The sequence below is a fragment of the Notothenia rossii genome, assembly GCF_949606895.1.
Source record: "Notothenia rossii genome assembly, chromosome: 1".
NCBI classification, from domain to species: Eukaryota; Metazoa; Chordata; class Actinopteri; order Perciformes; family Nototheniidae; genus Notothenia; species Notothenia rossii.
In genome coordinates this window covers 93,920,215-93,942,823 of record NC_136912.1, presented here as the reverse complement: position 1 = coordinate 93,942,823, position 22,609 = coordinate 93,920,215, and the positions used below count along the sequence as shown (strand labels likewise).

Below are 22,609 nucleotides of genomic sequence, written 5' to 3'. Positions count from 1 at the left end.
GGTCTCACACGTTTTTGATCAGGTAGCATTGCTCAGAAAACTCCCCCTCTCTACACTTCCTGCCTGTACCCGTGTCTCTGTGCAGCACATAAACACCAAATGTAACAAAAACATCACAAACTTGAAGGGCATTTGGAGATCGCATACCTGCCCCAGGGCCAAATACTCAATTTCGCAATATTAACCAAAGTGAAATGCAATATTCTGCAGACAAACAGACAAACAAAGAGAGTGAAAAGGAAGCATTCATTTACCTCCTTGGTGAAGGTAACAACACAGACTAATAAAAACACGTCTGGTGTTTGCTGTAAAATATCTCCGCCAACACTTGAAATGAAATGAAAGTTATCACCTCACCTGCTGCTGCTAATTATCAGCTGATAGAGAATTAACGTCATACTGTACCTAGCACTTATTATAGCACTCACACTTAATCTGGTTTCCCCATTACTGCTACTTAAAATAGTGACACACCAGCATGGCTATATCTCTTCCTTGCAGCGAACCCCATTGTATTAATGTGGGAAACAACTAACCTCACCCGTTGGTTTCCACTGTGAATGGCTTTTAGTGCTTACTGATAGCAAACTAAAACACTGAAGTGAAACAATATGACATGTATTATTATTATCTCCCCTTGGGCACTCACTAGACACCTCACCAGTAATCCACTCGTTCTTCTCACACCAAAGATTTATTTTAATGCGTGTGTGTTCCCGGTCCCTTCGGAGGATCATAATTATAATGCAGTGGTCTGTTAAATGCAAATGCTAATGTAAATCAAACTTGATTGTAAAAACTTGCTTCAAAATGAGCTATTAGTGTTAAACTTAACTTAGTTTCACTTATCTCACTTTATCTCGTCCAGTTCTCAGTTTTGAGGTGGATATAAAACCTGCCAAACAAAAAGGAGTTCAGATGATATTGGGGATGATATTACGACATATCATATCATTTGCATTCATTAATTAAAGATGAAAAACTTAAAATTGCTCTATAAAGGTTGGTAATTTGAGAGTCGGAGTCTCCTCAGGTTAGCGTTGTGAGCTCACTGATAATGCTGTTAGCATCTTAGCACCAATAGCTGCTAGCCACCAGTTCAGCTGTGAAGGGTGAATGCATTCCCTCTGCTCTACATATGAGAACTTTTAAAGACAACCTGAGAACTCCTGAAATACAACGAACGTTAGGAGAACTTGAGCTTGGCAACACACACACAAAACAACATCTCCACATGCAGTGATGTAGTGGGGATTTTTTTACTGGGTGGACGCGGGTGGTGGAGGTCGGGGGAGACAATATGGACGCGCTCGTGAACTGTCAAGGGGGGGGGGGGGGGGGGGGAGTACACTGTTTGTGGACCTCTGTGTTGCCTGTCAGCGCAACTTACATGATGCCATTTAGATGCTATAATAATAAAGGGCGGTGCCGGCTGTCAGCGAACCGATCCGGCCACACACACACACACACACACACACACACACACACACACACACACACACACACACAGACACACACACACACACACACACACACACACACACACACACACACACACACACACACACACACACACACACACACACACACACACACACACACACACACACGCTTCAAATCAAGTTGCATAAATGCTTGAGCTACGTTTTTATTATAATTACTGTGAAATCTGCCTATTATGTTTTCGTCATTATTACAACAAATACACACGTGCAACTGATAACACTGGCAATGATTTTATATTTATTAGACTATTAAAAAAAAATCATGCTTCAAATAAGTGGGGGTACGGCGTATCCAACGCCCACTACACCACTGTCCACATGAACATATGTGTGCGCTAACCATAGACTGGCGCTAACACATACAAACAGACGTCCACACCTGCAGCTAACAGGCTAAACTTTTTTACCTTACGACTAACTTTTGAAAGGTTTCTTCACACATCCTGGAGTTGTATTCCGACGTGCTAGAAGGGAGTGCTGGAGAGCAGTCATGTAGAAAGAGAATGCTGTAGAAAGAGAATGCTGTTACTGGAGTTATTAACAGGCTCCTGTGTTTCCCTCCTCTCAGCTGAGCTATTCAGAGCATAGCGTCCTCATCTGCCACAAACACACGCCGACAGACAGACGCAGCAGACGGACACACCGTGCAGCCTTCTTCGCGTAATGTTTTTTGCCCATTTACAACAAATTAAGTTTCCCTCAAAGTGAATTTCAAGCTTGGCTGCCTTTGGAGGGCAACTCTCTTTTCATTAATTTGCATTCTTTTCCCCCAAACAAATGATATACTGTAGGGGAGAGCGGGGTAATGTGAGACATTTTTTACATTTGCTCTCCTGTAGGCGAGCTAAAATGATATATCAGTAAAATTTACACATTTCCCATTAATTCAGGATGTTTCCTAGCACTGGAAATGATCAGAATGTCTTCAGGACAAAGGGCAGTGAAAATATGATTGTTTTTTAAAAAGTGGTCTTGTGTCTCACTTTACCCCAGCTAAGGGGTGAACTGAGACAGACTAGAGAAATCAAGGGGGTAAAGTGAACCACTTACCTTTTCCACTTTTAAACTACAAAAACAACACATGTTGTAACAGTTAGAATCCTGACAGATAGATTGACAACCACACATTCCAAAACTAATGTCGGATGCGCAACATAATCATGGGGATTGGTCAATTTAGCACATTTTTTAAACAAAGTAACTCCAAACAAAGTCAAATACAACATAATATATTTCAAAGTGCTTTAATAAACATTCAATTAACCATTTAACCAGTTAGATTAGAACATGATGATATGAACATCAGCCGCATATTTAAACAAGGCCTACTCTACATTCCAGCCCTGAAGGTTACAGGGAAAGGTGAACAGTTGCTCTCTCCGTGTTGTTCCTCCAGGCCTATTAGGTTGAGGCAGCTTCTTCACCACATCACCTTTAGGAACATGTGCCACATCCTTTTCTTTCATAGCAAACGTGGGTCTCTCCCACTCTCTGTTGTTTCCCTGGGTTTTTCTGAGGAATTGGGTTAGTATTTCATCCCCCTCAACCTTCTCAACCATGCCAACATAACGGATACTTCGGTGTTTTGTGGCAAAGTTGACGAGGACGAAGTCACCCACGGACAGATCTTTGTTTCCGGGGTCACTCCTCTCATCTTCAGAGCTCTCAAAATCATCCTCAAATGGGACAGGGTCATCACTCTCCTCCGAGCTGCTATCTATGATTTTCTTCTTGGGTGCCTTCTTTTTCGGTTTTCCCTTTTCTTTGCTATTTTGCTTTTTCCCTGCTAGTTTCTTTTGTCTCTCTTCATAAGCCTGTTCTATGATTTGCTTCTCTGGAGTATCTGTTAAGATGGCTGTCTTCACACGCTTTCGTTTTGTTTGTCCTCTGGGGGGACATTTTGGAAGTGGTATGATTTCCTGAGGAGACACATATCCAGGTCGTGAGACAGCTGGCGAGGCACATCCATGTGGACCATGCAAAGTGGATGGAATAGCATCAGCGAGTGGAATAGCATCTGCAGCAGGTGGTTCATCTGCAGGGGGTGGATCATCTGCAGGCCGTGGACCATCCGGATCATCTGAAGTGGATGGACCAGTGGATGCAGGCCGCAGCTCAGGGTTTGGCCGGTCTGACACCATGGATGGTGCAAACGCCTCCTCAGGGAAAATATCTCTGTTATATGGGAAGATCCCAGTGGACTTGAAGCCAGAGGTGATATTGCGTGGTGTCACTGCTGACAAGAAGGCCTCCTTCACAAATCCTGCAATCTGATAGATGGAGACTGTTTTGCCAGGGTTAGATCTCATCCACCCATCAAGAGCTCGGCTGTATAGGGTCTTGAACGGGCCATACACCGTCACGTCGAGAGGCTGCAAGCGATGGGATGTGTGGGGTGGGAGGGTGAGCAGAACAATACCATTACTCTTTGCTTTCTCCACTGCCTTGAGTGAGATGTGAGCTCTCAGATTATCCAGGATTAGCAGCATGGGATGGTCAGGAGTGCACTTAGTGTGCTTTATCAAGTGATCGAGGAACTCAGGCCAGGTGTCTTCGTTCATCCATCCTGTTCTGGTGGAGGCACCTTTGGCTCCTGGAGGTGCTCCTATCATGAAGTCGTCCTTAAACCTAACTCTGGGGAAGACAAACATGGGAGGTATGGCATTCCCAGCAGCATTCACTGCACACACCACAGTCACCAGTTCTCCTCTCTCAGCTGATGTGATAGAACCAACTTGCTTTTTCCCTTTCTCTGTCACAACCTGAATCAAGTAGAAAGTTTAGAATCAATGGCATGTGCAATCAGTAGGCTACTATTGGTCTAAAGGTACATTTTATTTTGTTGCAGTCCATTCATTTTTTTCTAGTTCACAGGCTCACAACATTACTAATAGCATTAGTTTCAGCATTCTGCCAATAGCTAGCTGGTCATTATCACAAGCCACTCAGTATCAGTCTGCTGCTCTCTAGTAGCTTACCTGCCGTGGCTTTTGTACTGTAAAGACGCCTGTTTTATCCACATTGTAAATCATGTGTGGAGGACATGTGTGTCTGTTAAAGAAGAGAGGCAAGGGAAGAACCTTATCAGAATCAAAACCAAATCTTACAGGTAAAGCCTCCATAAAACATTTGCAACTAAAGAATTAATTCTGTCACCTGTCCATCACTACAGCCAGATTTGTAAAGAACTCCCCCACTGTAGTCTTATTGAAGGCTGTAGCCCTTCCCAGGGATGTTGCCTCCGGAGTTCGGACAAAGAGATGGCGACGGGCTAGAAAGCTGCCAAACCACTCTACTCCTAAAGAGTGGACAATTCGTTATTATAAGATAAGCTTTGTGGCAAGATCAGTTGGCCTAAGTTGACCTACAGAATCATGTGATCTCTTGCGCACCCTAGCCTACCTGCACATTGTTTCTCCATCCAATTGGCAGGGACAGGGATATGGTTTTTGTCTGCATATTCAAATGCCAGTTCACGGCACTTAACTGGAGCAAGGCCATGGAACTGGTCAGCCAGTTGTTTTAAATGTTGGGCAAGCTCCTCCTCCATCTCATCTGTCAGTATTCTTTTTGCCTCAGCTACTGCACCCCAGGCTACTGATTTAACTCTCCCTTTCTCTATTTTCTTAATGAATCTTTGGAGGGTTGTCTTGTCGATATTTCTTTCCTTTCCTGCTTGTCTTAAGGACTTCTTTCCTTGCATGACCTCTGCAGCTGCACTCTCCATCTCTGTGAGGGGTGTTTGGCCCCAAGCTGTCTTCCTGATGTATCGTCTTGGCATGATGACTTTTCTACAATGTTTATGACATTAAAATTAAAACATATGTATTGTAATATTACACTAAAATATATATAAGACTAAACTTAACTTGTGCTTCATGTCGGGCTAAAGTGAGTCAGCGTCTCACTTTACCCCACAGCATCTGTCTCACTTTACCCCACAGCCACCATTTTAGAAAAAACAACATCTCTAGGCAATTCAGGCTAATCTTTAACTAGCATCAATCACATGGTTTTATATGTTGGAAGTTCATCAACATGTATGATATAAGTTTTTCAACCTGAATCAATTTGCTTTGATACTACAGTTGATTACGTTCGCAGTAAGAAAATTTACTTTTGCATGCAACAAACACATTTTTGTGAAAAAAAATACTTACCACAGAACCAGCACCAACTTCTCCTTCATGACAAGTGGGGGGTGGGAGGGGCTTGAAAACATTATGGTCACATGACCGCAAATTTGTTTCTTTGCCTAGTTACAGCGGGTGTCTCACATTACCCGGTGTCCCACATTACCCCGCTCTCCCCTACAGCCTGCTCCACGTTACACTCCTCTCTCTGTCTTTTTCTCCCTCTTGTTTTTTCTCCCCACTTTGCCTCCCTTTTTCCTGCTTGCCGGGCAATGGAAAGCAATTACACTGTCAGAAAGGTGTATTCTGATTTATTAAAAGCCTTGAATGCTATCTGTTTTGTTCCCTCTTTGTGTCCCCTTGGGAAAACGAGTCCTGACACCCAAATGAGACGGAGTGAGCGCCTCCTGCTCAGCGCTCCATCCTGGGCGTCATCTAGGAAGCGGGTAGAGTAAATATCCATTGGCAGAGGAAGGGATGATAGACGGCACTAACGCAGCTGCGAGGATGCGAGTAGATTTGCCTAGTGTCTTTTCACTCCTTCAAAATATATCGCAGAACTTCAATTCTAGGCCCATAGAATCGGCCATTTCATTAGTTCTCTATTAATTAAAATAGATGGGAGAAGGTGAGAAACAGAGGAGAGAAAAGAGACATAGGAGGAGGGAATACGTTCCAATTTCCAAAATAAATATTATCTGTCTGAGGTACGCGGAATCCGTGTGCTTCTGTGCCAACATTTTAATAAGGATCAACAAGGGGTCAGTGCAGAGGGAACATCACACCGTCAAACTCAGAGAGCTTCACCTGGAATTCTTTTAGCGATTTATCTCCCATATTTTGCAGACACACAGTTGACCTGCTCTGTGTAAAAAAGCGGTACTGTGTATCTCCCGTCGTTTCACAGTAAGCTACGCGTTAACAACCATGCCTAATGCACTGCCTACCACCTCCTAATCCTCACCACCTCTCCCTCATTACCGCGTTCTTGATCGCCGGAGAGATGGGAGAAATGCAGGGGGTGGAGATGCGTAATAAAGCATCTAGTATCCTATGGGAACCATTGGTTGGAGATAAGAGGCCATGCAGCAGTATAAGGACATAGATCATAAACCTGCTTATCTTCCTCTCCCTCTGGGCCCGCCTCCTTACTCAACTGTCTGGGGCCCAAACGACAGTCACGCCTCAACCTTTTTCATTCAGATTCCTGCGCTAGACTACAGATACCGCCATGTTTGTATCATAGGAAAAGGGTCACTCGCTAATGAAGGGAAACACAAAGCAGCATGAAAAACAACAGTTGTTGCCAAGAAACCTGCAATGATGACCTTTTCAGTCTTGGAGTAATTTCCTCAGAGTTCTGACACTGAGGTGCTGTAGGCAGTGATTAACATATTATTAGATGATCAAGATACCTGTTAGCTGCTGCCAAGGAAAAATACAAACAACTTCCCGAGGCCGACAGAGAACAATTTATGAGAAATGCAAAAGGGAAACAAAATGGCAAAGAAGTAATGCGAGGAACTATGACACCGAGCAGGAGACAAAACACAAAGAGAAACTTCATCAAAAGTTGAGAAAAATATAGAGTGAAAATTAAATGTTCCACCCGCTGATATAACCATATTGCTTATGTCGCCTTTATGACTTTTTTTTTTGTTGCATTTCCCGTTTTTAAAATAGTTTTTTCCCTCGTTTGATGTGTAGGCCGCAGCTAATGCATTCATGAACAGTCTGCCACTAAAGGAGAAAAAACCGGTGTTATCTTGAGCTGTTTACCTCTCGCTCGGGGAACAGAAGTTTACTCACTTGAGCGGTGACAGCTTGCTTCACTGGTGAAGTGCTCGTGTCTGTCTTGAATATATGCTAACAAAGCTACAAATACGATGTATGTTTGGGGGAATAAATAGCTAACATTTCTAATCATCTTCAGGGCCCATCTGTTTCATATGCTGTGGCGTTGTGAAAAATGTTCATACTTAAGAGAATGTGTTTTCCTTTTAGAGCGGAGCAGGGATGATTCCTAAAACCGGAAAATAAGGTAGCATTTGACCACTTCCGGTTCCCTCTTTTGTGTTTTTTAAATATTTTTGCGGTAAGAAACCTGAGATAAGGTCAGTGGTTAACACAAGATAAGGAGATTTGATATCCTACTTGAATGTCTGAAGCTTCTACGTGTCACAAAACGGTGATGGCTAACAAGTAACAAAATAGGAGAATTAAAGTTCCCCTGTTATTCTGTTTCTCATCAATATATCACAGGTCTCAGATATATACAGAGCCTGTCTCTGATTGGCTGAAACACCAAACAGATCATTGCAGCATTACCCATAATCCCCTCTGTTTCAGCCCTGTTTCCAAAGTGCTGATTCTCTGTCTGTTACTTTAGATGAAAATAAGGAGCCCCTCCCCACGCCCCTCTGAGAGACATTTGGTTCAAAAGAACTCAATAGTCGCTTTCACACTTTGCCGTACTTAGTTCCCATTAGTTAGTTCCCCCATGGAACTAAGAGCCGATCGCGTTCACACCGGAATAAGTTCCCTGAGGGAAGATTACGCAAATGAAGCCGCTGACGTCACTTCGTCTTCTTCTGCTTTGGGTTTACTGGCAGGTCGCAAACAACTTCACGGCGTATACTGCCACCCGGAGTCCCCGGTCGGAAGTCCCCGGAGTTGGGTATTGGCTTCAGTAGAAGCTGCTGGGACTCCCAGCAGCTTCTACTGAAGCCTTCAGAGTGAATCGCCAGAACGTCGACACCTCCTCATCTCCACCGCTCCCATGTTTTATTTTGTGTTGCCATAAGTTAGTCTCTCTGCGTTGGCGTGCGGGGCTAATGCTAATGCTAATAATGCTAATGCCAGCAAATACAATGGCGGCTTCAAAACACTTTTCAGAGTTTTACGGGGCGTGGTTTGCAATTCGCCCAGCCAATCAGAAATTGGCACTTTTTTCTCCCCAGGCTAGCACCACCTCTCTAGCAGGCATTAACAAGGGGGTAAAGATTCTCTGAACTAAATTCTCTTTTTGGTGTGAACGCAACATTCCAGGCACTGACGGAACTAAACGGGAAAAGTACTCCGGTGTGAAAGCGCCTAATGGTGCTCTAGGAGGAGATAAGGTGTGGGGGGGGTTACCTTGGTTGCTGATTGGCTAATGGTTACACAAGCCAAAATCTGATCAGCTCATTTTCAGACAGGTTTTTATAGAAATGGATCAGGACAAAAAGAGAGAGAATCTTTTTTCCTGAAACTTTCAGAGTCTCTTTAGGGGACACATGCTGATTTATAAAAGACATGAAAAAGTGGATTTTGCATAATAGGTGACCTTTAAATATCAGAACACAAGTCCGCCTTTAGCTTAGCGGTGGTGAAGTGAATTAATTTGACCCTGACGTAGTTTGTTTACGTTGCATTTACGCTTCAAAAATCATAAAAGTGGTGTTAATATGTTGAGATTATCATCATAAACTTGAGCCTATCTTCTGCAATATTCTGAAATCCAATGGAAACATTAGATGGCTTTTTGTCGAGGGAATCCTTGAGATGCTGGGTTTGCCTACGAAAGCACATTATTAAAGCACAACTCTATAAACTGTATGACTGATTCCCATGTGGGGGTTCTTTACTGATATACAGGAGGAAGTCTGGAGTTTCCTTTCAAAATATAAAACAGATGCTAATGTCTCTCATTTGGTTTCCCTTTGCAGTAAAACCCCATTCACATGATAAAGTGCTGATTGGCTATTCAGGTGTTGGCCTTTAGAAGAGGCAGTCAGGAGTTGGAGGGCTGTCTTCATTACAAACCAATCACACTGCCATTCAGAGAGTAGCTGCAGTGTCAAGAACTCTCTCAGTCCGCTTTCACATAAAGTTGGCATTAATTAGTTACTGTAATTAAAACTGGCACTTGGTCACAATGCATGCTGTTAAATTACTTGATGAGGGTATGTGATGTGAAAAACCCTTGCTAAGAAGATATGAACGGTGTCAATCACTCAGTTACACACAAGTACAACATTCCATGTGGCAGAAGTGTGTGTTTCTGATGTGTTACACAGTTTAAATCGATTATATATTTATTTTATAGTTAAGTTAGTTTGAAACAAGACTCAGCAGGGGGTTCAAACTCAAATACACAGTGGGCCAACATTTAAAAATGGGTGCTACTCGAGGGACGGACTGGTTCAATGTTTATTGCAGAACTTATTGAAATGAACTTATTGCACATTTTAAACCTGGAACTAACAAAGCTTCAATGATTGCCTATAAAAACAACATTAAACATTAAATAATCAGTTGCATTCATTTCTTATGGCTCTATCTGCAGCTTTTCCAGAGTCATTTCTTATGAGTACATTTTCCCACAGGCCAACAACAGCTTCAACAAAACTATTTCCCTCAAAGAGAAACCAAACATGCCGTGTTGTCGTGAGAGAGAAAGTACAGAAGGAAACATCCATTAAAGTCAGTGTGCTGCTCTGTGATGCTAGCTCAGATACTTGGCATCTCATCTTGGGTGCAAGGTCATCAATGTTTGGGCTCAGGCTCTGAGCTGAGGAGACCCTCAGGTTTGAGTGAAGGTGTGCGTGCAATATACCGGGGGGCCAGATCTAATAGGAATTAGAAATTATCCTGAGGGCCGAAATTAAATCCACCAAGGGCCTGATTTGGCCCCCGGGCCTTGAGTTTGACACATGTGACACGTAAAAAGACAATATTTTGATAACACTAATGTTATTTTATTTCTATTTGAGATGTTTACATTTTGAATTGGTTATTTCAGGTCTTTTAATTTATCTAATGTACAATGCCTTGTTTTTTTATGCTGCTACAGTACAATGCAAACATCTCCCAATTTGGGATCAATAAAGTACTCCTTATCCTATCTTGTAAAAAATGGAAAGAGAAAAGACTAATCTGGATGTATTTCTCTCGAAGGACTTGTGTTTACCGTGAGTAAATTAGTCAAATAACCAGCTCCAATTGACCTTTACTTTGTACCTTGAACATGATATTGTAATTTATCTAAAGCATTTGAAAAGTAGCATTTTAAAGTGTTGCTTGTCCTTCCGAGACAGAAATCATAATATCATTAACGCGGTAGAACAAAAGTTACACGTGGTGTGTTTGCTATGTTTTCTGTGTCTCCTCGAGTGTGGCTGCTGACCTTCTCCTCTCTCCACGGCTGGAGTGGCTATTGATTGGATCTTGGCACACAGTGTACAAACATAGAGATAAGGGGAGAGAGAGAGGCGGCCAGGCAGATATAGCTGCAGTGCCCGCTCCACTCCCTTCCTCTAAAAAATAAATAAAAAAAGCCTTTTCTTCAAGACTGCACTCCCACTGAGCAGACATGGTACCTGGACACTGATAGCAGACAGGATTAGCTCTAACATTCAATCACAACAGTCTAAGTAATGTTAAGTCACTGTGGCTGACAGTGACCGCTGCCTCTCTTCCACACAATACAAGTGATCTGTCATACTTTGATTTGGGAGATTTCAAAAGGAAAAAAAACAGACCTGACATCTCTCGCTGTAATTCTGAAATCAGTGACGTTTCTTAATGTGTGAACAGCGTCTAATAGCAAGCAAATCATCAGGCTTCTAAAAGGGCATTATTGTGTTTTTGGGGGTTTCTCTTCCTATACTGTGTATTTGTATAATGTTTCTTTTTCCATTTGACTCCTCTATTTACTTCCGTAACTTAGTGACATCACTCTGTAGCACTTGCCTTTCTATTCTCTAGTGCTTTATCACATTGTACTTGATAGGCTAAGGGGCGGGACTTCTCTAAGAGGTTGACCAATCACAACAGAGCCGGCCAGCTAACCAATCAGAGCAGACTGGGCTCTGGTTTCAGACAGAGGGACAGGCAGTATGAGAACAAGAAAGAGCTTTTTGAACATTAAAGCATGGAGACATGTCACAGTAGAGACAGAAAATACAAATATCAACCTGGAAATTAGCAGAATAGGAGCCCCTTAACTAGATATAAATAACTTTTATTAAATTAAATTACTAATTTTATAAAAGTGATTCAGAAATAGGCCATAATGCATACTCAGTATTTTCACTTTTGGTACTTTAGGCATATTTGTTTTGCAAATACTTTTGCTTAAAGGTGGGGTAGGTAAGTTTCAGAAACCGGCTCGAGTGCACTAGCATTTGAAAGTACACAGCCAAAAAGAATCCGCCCCTTCCTTCAGACTTCCTTACAGAGCACCTCCTCCGCGAGAGCAGGCTGCAGTAACGTTACATATCAGGCCAAGCTAAACACAGGTTAGCAATACTACACAGCCAAAGCAACTCTGATATTGACTCTGGTTTGACTTCTCCTTGTTTCAACTTTCTTTTTGTTCTTAATTTGCTCCGTTACATTTTTTCTTTTGCGACCAGCAGACGATGTTGAACCTAACTCTGCCATGGTGAAAGTGGCCGCCTGTTGCTGGCGAGTCATTGAAGTACTGCTGCAATGCACGCCCAATGAGGGCACGCCCAATGAGGGCACGAGATACATTTGTGCGTGCACGAGATGGAAGGCTGACAGACAGGGCGGCAATCGGCTAAACGGATTGGTTGTAGTTTTTACAGTACTCTGGCTTCCACAGATGACATGTTTTTATGGATTTTTTGTCAAAGCACTTCAGATATTCATTGCTATCGGGATGTTAACAGCATTCCATGGAATATAACAAAAAGTGTATCTCGAGCCGGTTTCTAAAACTTACCTACCCCACCTTTAAGTTAGATTTTGAATGCTCGACTTTTCATTGTAACATTATTTGTACAATTTAGTATTGCTTCTTATTACTTTTACTTTGAAAAATAACCATCTGAGTACTTATTTTACCTCTGCTGCTGTTTGATATAAACTCAGATGGATCGCTGAACATTAGCATATTAGGGCCCCTTTAAGTTGCATGTAGGTTAGGTCTCAGGCAACCTTAAGGCTGCTGTGTGTCCCGTCCACTCTGCCTCCCTTTCAGGTCTCTCATTTACACTTTCTCTCCATCTGCTCTACAGGCAGAGGCTGTGCTGTGTCAGAGGTGACTAATAGTGTCGTACCCTTGCATTCCCCCAGAGGAAAAGGCAGAAGGAAAACTCGAACTGCTGCCTCCGCATCTCCCGAGCACACACTGCCAACTGGTGAGAGAAAAAGAAAACGCTTTGTCAACAGACAAGGTGGGCAAATATGGTGCTTTCAATCCTCGATGGCCGGGGGACACTGGAGGACTGTGAAGAAATGAGGAAATAGTTTGAAAGAAGGAATCGAGTAGGCATCCTTTGAAAGAGGCCGTGTTGGTGTTGTAGCAGGTCAAACGCGTGTTGCCTCTGCCTCTGTGTCTTTGTGGACATGGACGCCTCAGGGGGAAAGAGAGAGAGAGGTTTTTACCAGATACTGTCAGGATGGTCTACAAAAGGAAATTTTCAGACAGACAGCGACCAGAAGCACAGACGAAGGCCACGAACCCTCCAGAGCAAGACAGGAAGAATCCAAGCCTCTGGGGAGTAAGAGAAAAACTTCTGGTGTTTGTCTTTATGGTGTGTGTGTGTGTGTGTGTGTGTGTGTGTGTGTGTGTGTGTGTGTGTGTGTGTGTGTGTGTGTGTGTGTGTGTGTGTGTGTGTGTGTGTGTGTGCGTGCGTGTGTATGTGTGTGTGTGCGTGTGCGTGTGTGAGAATGTGTGTGTGTGTGTGTGTATGTGTGTATGTGTGTGTGTGTGTGTGTGTGTGTGTGTGTGTGTGTGCGTGTGTGTGTGTGTGTGTGTGTTTGGGGAGAAGTTGGATGCTACAGGCGCCAGACTCTCCCCTCCAGAGCAGAACAGGAAGAATCCAAGCCTCTGGGGAGTACGAGAAAATCTCCCGGTGTTTGTCTTAATGTTGTGTGTGTGTGTGTGTGTGTGTGTGTGTGTGTGTGTGTGTGTGTGTGTGTGTGTGTGTGTGTGTGTGTGTGTGTGTGTGTGTGTGTGTGTGTGTGTGTGTATTTGTGTGTGTGTGTGTGTGTGTGGCCTAGCATTACTATACTTGTGGGGACCTGCCTACTTATGGGGACAAAATGGAGGTCCCCATAACGGGAATAATTAATTTTAGGGTGAAGACTTGGTTAAGGTTAGGATAATCCATCCATCCATCTTCTCCCGCTTATCCGTGGTCGGGTCGCGGAGGTAGCAGTTCCAGCAGAGAGCCCCAAACTTTCTTTTCCCTGGCCACATCAACCAGCTCTGACTGGGGGATCCCAAGGTTAGGATAAGTCTCGAGGAAATGCATGTACGTATGTAATGTCCCCTGAAGTGATGTATACATGGTATATGTGTGTGTGTGTGTGTGTGTGTGTGTGTGTGTGTGTGTGTGTGTGTCTGTGTGTGTGTCTGTGATTGCCGCTTTGTGTCTATATGAGTTTCAAGAACCATGTTTCAGGCATTGTGGGTAATCATCACCATTAAATCTCTCAAAACTCATCTGTTTTCTTTGTGCTGTTTCTGATTTTGTGTAAAGCATCTTTGAGCACTGGGAAAAGCGCTATAAAAATGTAACGTATTATTATTATTATCTAAAAACCGACATACTTATATGTATACACAAATCAATACACACATGACATAAGCCAAACGAAAAGCTAATAGAAGGTGTTTTGGTAAAGCTTTTCAAGCAATAATTAATACATACAATTATTCTCTCAAGAGTTAGTTTTGAAATTGGTAACACTTTCGCTTTCTTTGTTAAATATACAAGGCTAGCAGCTAATTAGCTTAGCTTAGATTAAACCGGATAAAACTAGCATAGCCCTGTTGTTAAAATCACCAAGTAGGCCTACACCTACCATCATCTCCAAAGCTAAAAAACCATCACAATATATTATTTCTTGTTTGTTTATGCGTTATTCAGATCATAATAATGAAAAAAGGACTCGCCTGGCATCTTCTGTGAGGAAACAAAAGCGTCTACAATATATTCTGTGTGTCTGAAGCTGAAATGAAGAGAAGTTATTGTGTGGCGTTTTCTCCTGGAGCCCAAGGGAAGCCAGGCTTCCCCTGTTTTTTCGGATTGTAGTTATAATTTTAATAAATAAATAAAAACACTTTGTTTAGTTTCGGAAATTCATTGTTGTGTGTTGCTGCCGGCCCGTCTCTCCCCCATTCTCATTGAGTATTTTACAAAGAGTGAAACAGCGCCCCCCTAGATGTTATGGTGAAACAGTAGATTGCACTCTCTGTTGCGAGAGGAGGCCAGCCGAAATTGGCTTCCCTTGGTGAAAAAAAATGACCAATCAGATGAGGCTCACGTCATGCCCCTGCCAACCTGTGATTGGTCAGGGCCATGCCAAGGGAAGCCAGAGGCGGCTGGCTTCCCTTGCCTCACAATCCAATCAAATCGCATCAACTGAGTGTTACAGTGACGCGTCCTGAAACCAGGAAGTAAGCAGCGCCCGGTTTACCTCGACAAAAAAGCAATGGGATTTCTCCACAAGGTTTTGGAAAATAGCTCGAAAAAAGGTCAGTGGAAAACGAACCTGTTTGATAAATGCACGTTTTGTTCAGTCGGATAATATCCACATGTCTACCCTACTTTTATAATTTTCGAATCATAAATCTAATCGATAGAAGATAGATAGCGCCACTGCACCACTCTCACCGCCGTTAGAAAGTAGCAAGCAACTGAAGCAAGTGCAATTATGGAGGGTGGAGATTTGGAGTATTTAATCAAAAATAATTGTACTAAACTTCCGCTACAGCAGCAACAACAAATACAATCTGATGACAGGCCAATGCCCAAACTGGAGCTGTGTACAGCGAGGAACAAAGGAGCGAACCGGACGTAAAACGTTAAAGGTCTCCTGATTTAGTTTGTGAATGAATGCTTATTAGAGTTTCGGCTGGAGAGTGCGTGCGGACCTGTCGGTCAGATAACAGCTGTGTGTAAGTCCTGCATCTGTATGATACAAATGTGTGTGAAATGATACCGGGTGCTGTAATCAGTCATCTGGTTACGTTATTACATTGACCACCCCCCCGACCCGGACGTATTATTGGCTTCCTCTCATTTTTTCCCCACGCCACGCTACTGGTGTCAGTATTCCTTAGATGAAAGAAAGAAGTGTAATGCATCGCTAACGTGTATGTTTTTTAATCAAGCTAGCCACAAAAAAAACTTGCATGCAGTTACATTCATGTGCTGCTTGAGCGGCTAAATACAAATATCAGAGAAGCTCTAACAACACACAGAAAGACTTGATTCTCCGCTCAGGTTTGTCCACTCCATCTTTACCTATCAAACATTCTTGCTGCTGTGTTAATGCTCTGAATATAGAACACTTTTAATCTGTACAAATCCACTGTTTTAAATGTCATTTAGCGGGATGTTTTTGTTTTCAAGACGTTATCTTTCTGCTGGAGGCAAAACATTCCTTGAGTTTCCACCGGTTGCCTGGAAACTAGCCCAAGAAATAACCCTTTCTTGAAAAGCACATTGTTGTGTTCACACGTCTAATGTGCACCGATTACACAACACAGATATAATGGGATAATCAGTGAGCTGTAGAGGTGCTGCTAGGTGGGTTTTATAACCGGTGGACAGAGACATTCTGGCTGCTGGTTTCCTTATGTCTAAAGCTCAGATGGGAGAGTGTTATCTCCTCTAACTCTGCTCCAGAAAACATACATTTCCCCCAAATGTATACAGCTAACTATGTGACTTTTTCTTGCAGGAGGACTACAGGCTGTTGAAAAGGGCACAGTGGACTCTCTGCATCATTGAGCTTCAGGTATTTATTTATTTATCTATTCTAGAAATGTATCATAAAGTCTAATTTAATTATAACATAGGCATCACTGTAACTTCCTTCTCTGGTTTGATTTTCCCACAGTTTGAATTCCCGCTTAGCCGCTTAATATTCACTTCCTTGGAACAGGCTGTCTCTTCGGCCATTGTTAGGATTGATGTTAGGCTGTGGCGCAGTGGACTAGTGCGTTGGTGTTGGGATCAGGGTTCAAACCCCACTGCAGTCAGCATGTCGTTGTGTCCCTGAGACACTTCACCCCAAACTGAAAAAGGGTTCACCCCCCTCCGTCTTGCCTTTTGCTTCCTGTCTCTGTGTTCCCTCTTGCCTGATTACCTGATTGTGTTCACCTGGTGCCCCTGTGTTTTCTCCTCCCTCCTCACCTGTGTCTTGTGTGTGTGATTAGTCCTGTGTGCATTTAAGTTCAGATTTTTCTGTCTGTCATTGTGAGTTTCTTGACGTTGTTGGATGGTTTATGTTCTGAGCGACTTTATGTTTTGTCTTGCCCAGTTTTGACTTTGTTTGCCTGGCCTAGTTCTGGAAATAAAGGATTCCCGCTTTCAACATATCTTATGCATTTGGGTCCTATTATACCTCGCCGTCCAGTCGAGACAATGTTAGGTTTGTAATGACCGTTCGCACGTTTCGCCCGTCTGGACAACATTCCAATAGCCTGTAATATAAACTCCCTTGCTGAGACTTTCCCCTGTTCTTTATTTTTGAGTGTATACACTGCTTGTATCGTCTCTTGTAATGTCATCAGATCTTGTACTACCTTGCTGATGCAAGACTCTGTCCTTTCAGCTGAAATAGATGAACTCTGTGAAATGCTTTGACTTCTTTTGACTTTATTAAATAACAAAACTTTGCTTTAAACTTCTATATTTGTTCATTTCTAACCAAAGAGGTTGATTCCGTGTGGAATTTCCTCCATAATTGTATATAGTTGACTTCATCTGGACTACTTTCACCCGGGTCTTGCAACATAATCTGCTTAATAATTGTATTCTAATCTATCCTACTCTGTTATTTCTTGCACTATTTAAATGTTATATTTGTCTTATGTGCTTTTATATAATATGTTGCATTGTTGGAGGAGCTTGGAATTGAAGATTTTCATTGCCATAACTATATGTACTGTCCATATGGCAACAAAACAATTGAATATGTAATCTAATTTAAGAGATATAGTGTGGGTGTTGCTACTCTAAAGACATTAAAAGTGTGGTTATAATTTATGTTTTTGTTCGTGCTCTCGCTGCTGCATTGTACACAGATTGCAGTCGGTGACTTGTTTTCTGACTCATGGCAGTCAGGAGCCCAACACCGTTATCTAAATGTGAGGAAATGAAAGTGTGTTCGATAGACTGTGTGTCTGTGGAGCTCAGAAATGAACAGATTGTGTCAGTATTCCTCAGATGACGAAAACAAGATTGGATGAACGATCTAATATGTATTTCAAAATGAAGGATCAAACAAAACAACCACGGTTTCAACAGGTGATAAGGTTTTAGGGATTCAACGGATGAATAGATGTAAGTGTCGTTAGAATATTTAATCTAATTTGCAAATAATTGATACTTTTTATATTCCACTAAACAGTATTTATCTGTACTTCCTGTTCATCTTATTTTATTTTACAAGAACATGGTTAACCTGTTTTTTTTTGCAAGTTAATGGTCCGCAAGGGCTAAAATCCCTGTGTTCTAAATACTGATATACACCTGAACATCAGCAGGAGAGGACTCTTTAAAATAGAGACACTACATACTGATATACACCTGAACATCAGCAGGAGAGGACTCTTTAAAGTAGAGACACTACATACTGATATACACCTGAACATCAGCAGGAGAGGACTCTTTAAAGTAGAGATACTACATACTGATATACACCTGAACATCAGCAGGAGAGGACTCTTTAAAGTAGAGACACTACATACTGATATACACCTGAACATCAGCAGGAGAGGACTCTTTAAAGTAGAGACACTACATACTGATATACACCTGAACATCAGCAGGAGAGAACTCTTTAAAGTAGACACTCTACATACTGATATACACCTGAACATCAGCAGGAGAGGACTCTTTAAAGTAGAGACACTACATACTGATATACACCTGAACATCAGCAGGAGAGGACTCTTTAAAGTAGAGACACTACATACTGATATACACCTGAACATCAGCAGGAGAGGACTCTTTAAAGTAGAGACACTACATACTGATATACACCTGAACATCAGCAGGAGAGGACTCTTTAAAGTAGAGACACTACATACTGATATACACCTGAACATCAGCAGGAGAGAACTCTTTAAAGTAGACACTCTACATACTGATATACACCTGAACATCAGCAGGAGAGGACTCTTTAAAGTAGAGACACTAAATACTGATATACACCTGAACATCAGCAGGAGAGGACTCTTTAAAGTAGAGACACTACATACTGATATACACCTGAACATCAGCAGGAGAGGACTCTTTAAAGTAGAGACACTACATACTGATATACACCTGAACATCAGCAGGAGAGGACTCTTTAAAGTAGAGACACTACATACTGATATACACCTGAACATCAGCAGGAGAGGACTCTTTAAAGTAGAGACACTACATACTGATATACACCTGAACATCAGCAGGAGAGGACTCTTTAAAGTAGAGACACTACATACTGATATACACCTGAACATCAGCAGGAGAGAACTCTTTAAAGTAGACACTCTACATACTGATATACACCTGAACATCAGCAGGAGAGGACTCTTTAAAGTAGAGACACTACATACTGATATACACCTGAACATCAGCAGGAGAGGACTCTTTAAAGTAGAGACACTAAATACTGATATACACCTGAACATCAGCAGGAGAGGACTCTTTAAAGTAGAGACACTACATACTGATATACACCTGAACATCAGCAGGAGAGGACTCTTTAAAGTAGAGACACTACATACTGATATACATCTGAACATCAGCAGGAGAGGACTCTTTAAAGGAGAGACACTACATACTGATATACACCTGAACATCAGCAGGAGAGGACTCTTTAAAGTAGAGACAATACATACTGATATATACCTGAACATCAGCAGGAGAGGACTCTTTAAAGTAGAGACACTACATACTGATATACACCTGAACATCAGCAGGAGAGGACTCTTTAAAGTAGATACACTACATACTGATATACACCTGAACATCAGCAGGAGAGGACTCTTTAAAGTAGAGACACTACATACTGATATACACCTGAACATCAGCAGGAGAGGACTCTTTAAAGTAGATACACTACATACTGATATACACCTGAACATCAGCAGGAGAGGACTCTTTAAAGTAGAGACACTACATACTGATATACACCTGGACATCAGCAGGAGAGGACTCTTTAAAGTAGAGACACTACATACTGATATACACCTGAACATCAGCAGGAGAGGACTCTTTAAAGTAGAGACACTACATACTGATATACACCTGAACATCAGCAGGAGAGGACTCTTTAAAGTAGATACACTACATACTGATATACACCTGAACATCAGCAGGAGAGGACTCTTTAAAGTAGAGACACTACATACTGATATACACCTGGACATCAGCAGGAGAGGACTCTTTAAAGTAGAGACACTACATACTGATATACACCTGCAGATGAGCACATTAGGGCCCCTTTAAAGTGAGTAATATGAGAATTGAGTGGCTGAATGGAAAATGATATTCAGATCCACCTGACTTTGCCCTTTTCATTCATCCCGAATTGTTACATCTCTCTTCCTGTTTCTGTTCCTCTGTCTTTCTCTCTCAATTAAACTGACTTCTCACTTAGCTGGAGAAAATTCAACCGGCATGAATATTATTCTCACTCTGTGACCATTGGTTTGAGGTGGATCGTAAATAACACACCTGCTTTATAAATGAGTAATACTTCCTCATTAATAATTATGAAGAACGCTTTTTTTTTGTTTCACAGTATCTCCGTGTAGCAGACAGTGCAGTGATTCTGTACAGAGGAATACATTACAGAAAACAAATGAGTCAGCAAGATAGAAGAATGCCAGTGCAAATGGCTCTGGCTCTCATTTCCATCCTCATGAGATAACTGCACCCATTAGAAGGTTAAAGCTATTGTGGTGTCGCTGCAAAGAGATCTTTAAAGTTTCATGTGAGCCAGAAAGCTCTTCTCATTCCTCCTCATGCCCTACCCTCTAACCTGTGTGTGTGTGTGTGTGTGTGTGTGCGTGTGTGTGTGTGTGGGTGTGGGTGTGGGTGTGTGTGTGTGTGTGTGTGTGTGTGTGTGGCCTAGCATTACTATCCTTGTGGGGACCTAAAGCTGTTTACACAGTCACGTGTGGGGACTGGCTTCCCTTATGGGGACAAAATGGAGGTCCCCATGAGGGGAATCATTAATTTTAGGGTGAAGACTTGGTTAGGGTTAGGGTTAGTCATGTGTTGGTTACGGTTAAGGTTAGGATAAGTCTCCAGGAAATGCAAGTAAGTCGATGTAATGTCCCCTGAAGTGATGTATACATGGTGTGTGTGTGTGTGTGTGTGTGTGTGTGTGTGTGTGTGTGTGTGTGTGTGTGTGTGTGTGTGTGTGTGTGTGTGTGTGAGATAGAGAAAGGGAGCAGCCAGAGGAAGAGATATGAGAGGGTGGGGCTGAGCTGTCTGCCCAGAGAACATAAAGAGAAAAATACGGCCATAAAACGTCTATGACTATGAATACTAATTCTGACTCTGTGAGCCAAAGCAAGCCGGTCTGTCCTCTCTCTGTTCCCTCTGTCTCGAAACCATGTGGCTTCAAAATAAAGCAGAAACAGTGCAGGCAGGATTGTAAAGCTCGTATTTACAATATCATGTACACACAAACAGTTCAGAAACACAATCTGAATACAGTATTTCCCCCACGGATACTTTTATTTCCGTGCTGGTTTTTATTAATTTGGCTGTCTAACAGCAACAGATTATTGTAGCTGTAATCATTTACAACAGAAGTGGGGGACATATTGTGAGCATGGAGGGAGGCTGTGGCTCAGTGGGTAGTGTGCTGGACTTGGAATCAGGGTGTAGCAAGTTCGAGTCCCACTGCATGTCGTTGTGACACCCTGGGATTGCCCACAGTACTGAATGTATGTTGTCCAAAATATCTTTGGTTCTTACCACACTTTAAATTATAATCTGAAAAATATGAGATAGTGACTGTACAGTATGTTGGCATGTATAGGTATTAAAAGGTCACTGTTCAACTCTGCATCTCAAATAAAGGCACGTTCTCGCCCTGAAAAAACAGTATTGGAAATTTGGTCTCCTTGATTAGACAAACAAAACTAACTGTGATAACATTGATATAAATAATGATCATTTATGGAACATTATTCACATTAAGACTGAATATTATATCAAAATGATCGTATTTTTGAGGATTTACACCAAACAAGGATTTTTTATTAGGTCTGTAAAATACAATTTTGTAAGTTGGGACTTCTCCACAGCCATGCACTAATACATGTAGAATGATATTTCACTTTATTTTGCCGTTACCTTATATTGCAGAGATCAAGGTATTGCACTTCACAGAACATTTAAATTATTGCATAGCCCGATTAGGAATAAATGAAATCAAATGAAACACATAATAATCACCGGACAAGATGCATTAATGAACTTTGGGACAATTATTGTGAATGTTATCATTTTGATGAAGACCTCCTTGTTACTACAAATGCATACTTTCCCATTGTTCATAAGTATTCAATTGGGAATCACTCTTTTATTGTAAAGCAGGCAGACAAAATGCTACTTATTTCTCACAGATTAAGAGTCAATGTTGATGCAACTACATATTGACGGTTGAAGTTGTAAGAGTGTTAGTGGAACGAGTCGCCACACTGAGCTGCTGAATGAAAAGCCTCAGTCTGTGGTTTATGGGAACCAGCACTCCTCCAACTTTTCATTTTTCTGAGGAAATGTTTTCACTGTGCCGTGCTGCCCACACTGTGCATGCATCATGTGATCCCAGCAGGATGCAAAAAAGGCCACTTTTTGACATTCTACAACATAAAAACAACATAATGCCACAAATGGTCTGCACACAGTTTGGCTTTCTGAGTTTCTGCCCTTGCATTTTTTATTTTATTTGGTTGTTTTGGACATGTTTACTTCCAGAATGGTAATGTCATTT

At 42.0% G+C, this 22,609-nt stretch overlaps 2 protein-coding genes and 1 long non-coding RNA gene across 4 annotated transcripts in view; 1 reads left to right on the top strand and 2 right to left on the bottom strand.

Moving 5' to 3' along the window:
* agbl4 (AGBL carboxypeptidase 4) overlaps positions 1 to 22,609 on the bottom strand; it is a 420,169-nt gene that overhangs the window by 176,575 nt on the left and 220,985 nt on the right. The window lies entirely within an intron of this gene.
* Positions 2,295 to 5,814, bottom strand: LOC307020870 (uncharacterized protein). 2 transcript variants are annotated; one of them, XM_079652514.1, is made up of 5 exons: positions 5,666 to 5,814; positions 4,908 to 5,296; positions 4,662 to 4,803; positions 4,484 to 4,556; positions 2,295 to 4,267 (listed from the first exon to the last, which is right to left on the bottom strand). In XM_079652514.1, exons 2-5 carry the CDS (start codon positions 5,284 to 5,286, stop codon positions 2,831 to 2,833), a joined length of 2,031 nt encoding a protein of 676 aa, XP_079508640.1. In that variant the 5' UTR covers positions 5,287 to 5,296; positions 5,666 to 5,814; the 3' UTR covers positions 2,295 to 2,830. The 2 variants fall into 2 exon arrangements, with proteins under 2 accessions (XP_079508640.1, XP_079508639.1); XM_079652513.1 differs by having other exon boundaries at positions 4,908 to 5,814.
* On the top strand, positions 15,040 to 18,036 carry LOC307028169. The gene is made up of 3 exons (XR_013804861.1): positions 15,040 to 15,131; positions 16,343 to 16,399; positions 16,502 to 18,036. It is a non-coding gene; the product is annotated as an uncharacterized lncRNA (long non-coding RNA).

Coding starts and splice junctions, on each gene's coding strand:
- LOC307020870 (XM_079652513.1), bottom strand. CDS start 5,286: ATGCCAAGACGATACATCAGGAAGACAGCTTGGGGCCAAACACCCCTC. Junction 4,804..4,907: donor GATGGAGAAACAATGTGCAG/GTAGGCTAGGGT, acceptor TCCACTCTTTAG/GAGTAGAGTGGTTTGGCAGC. Junction 4,557..4,661: donor CTGGCTGTAGTGATGGACAG/GTGACAGAATTA, acceptor CTTCTTTAACAG/ACACACATGTCCTCCACACA.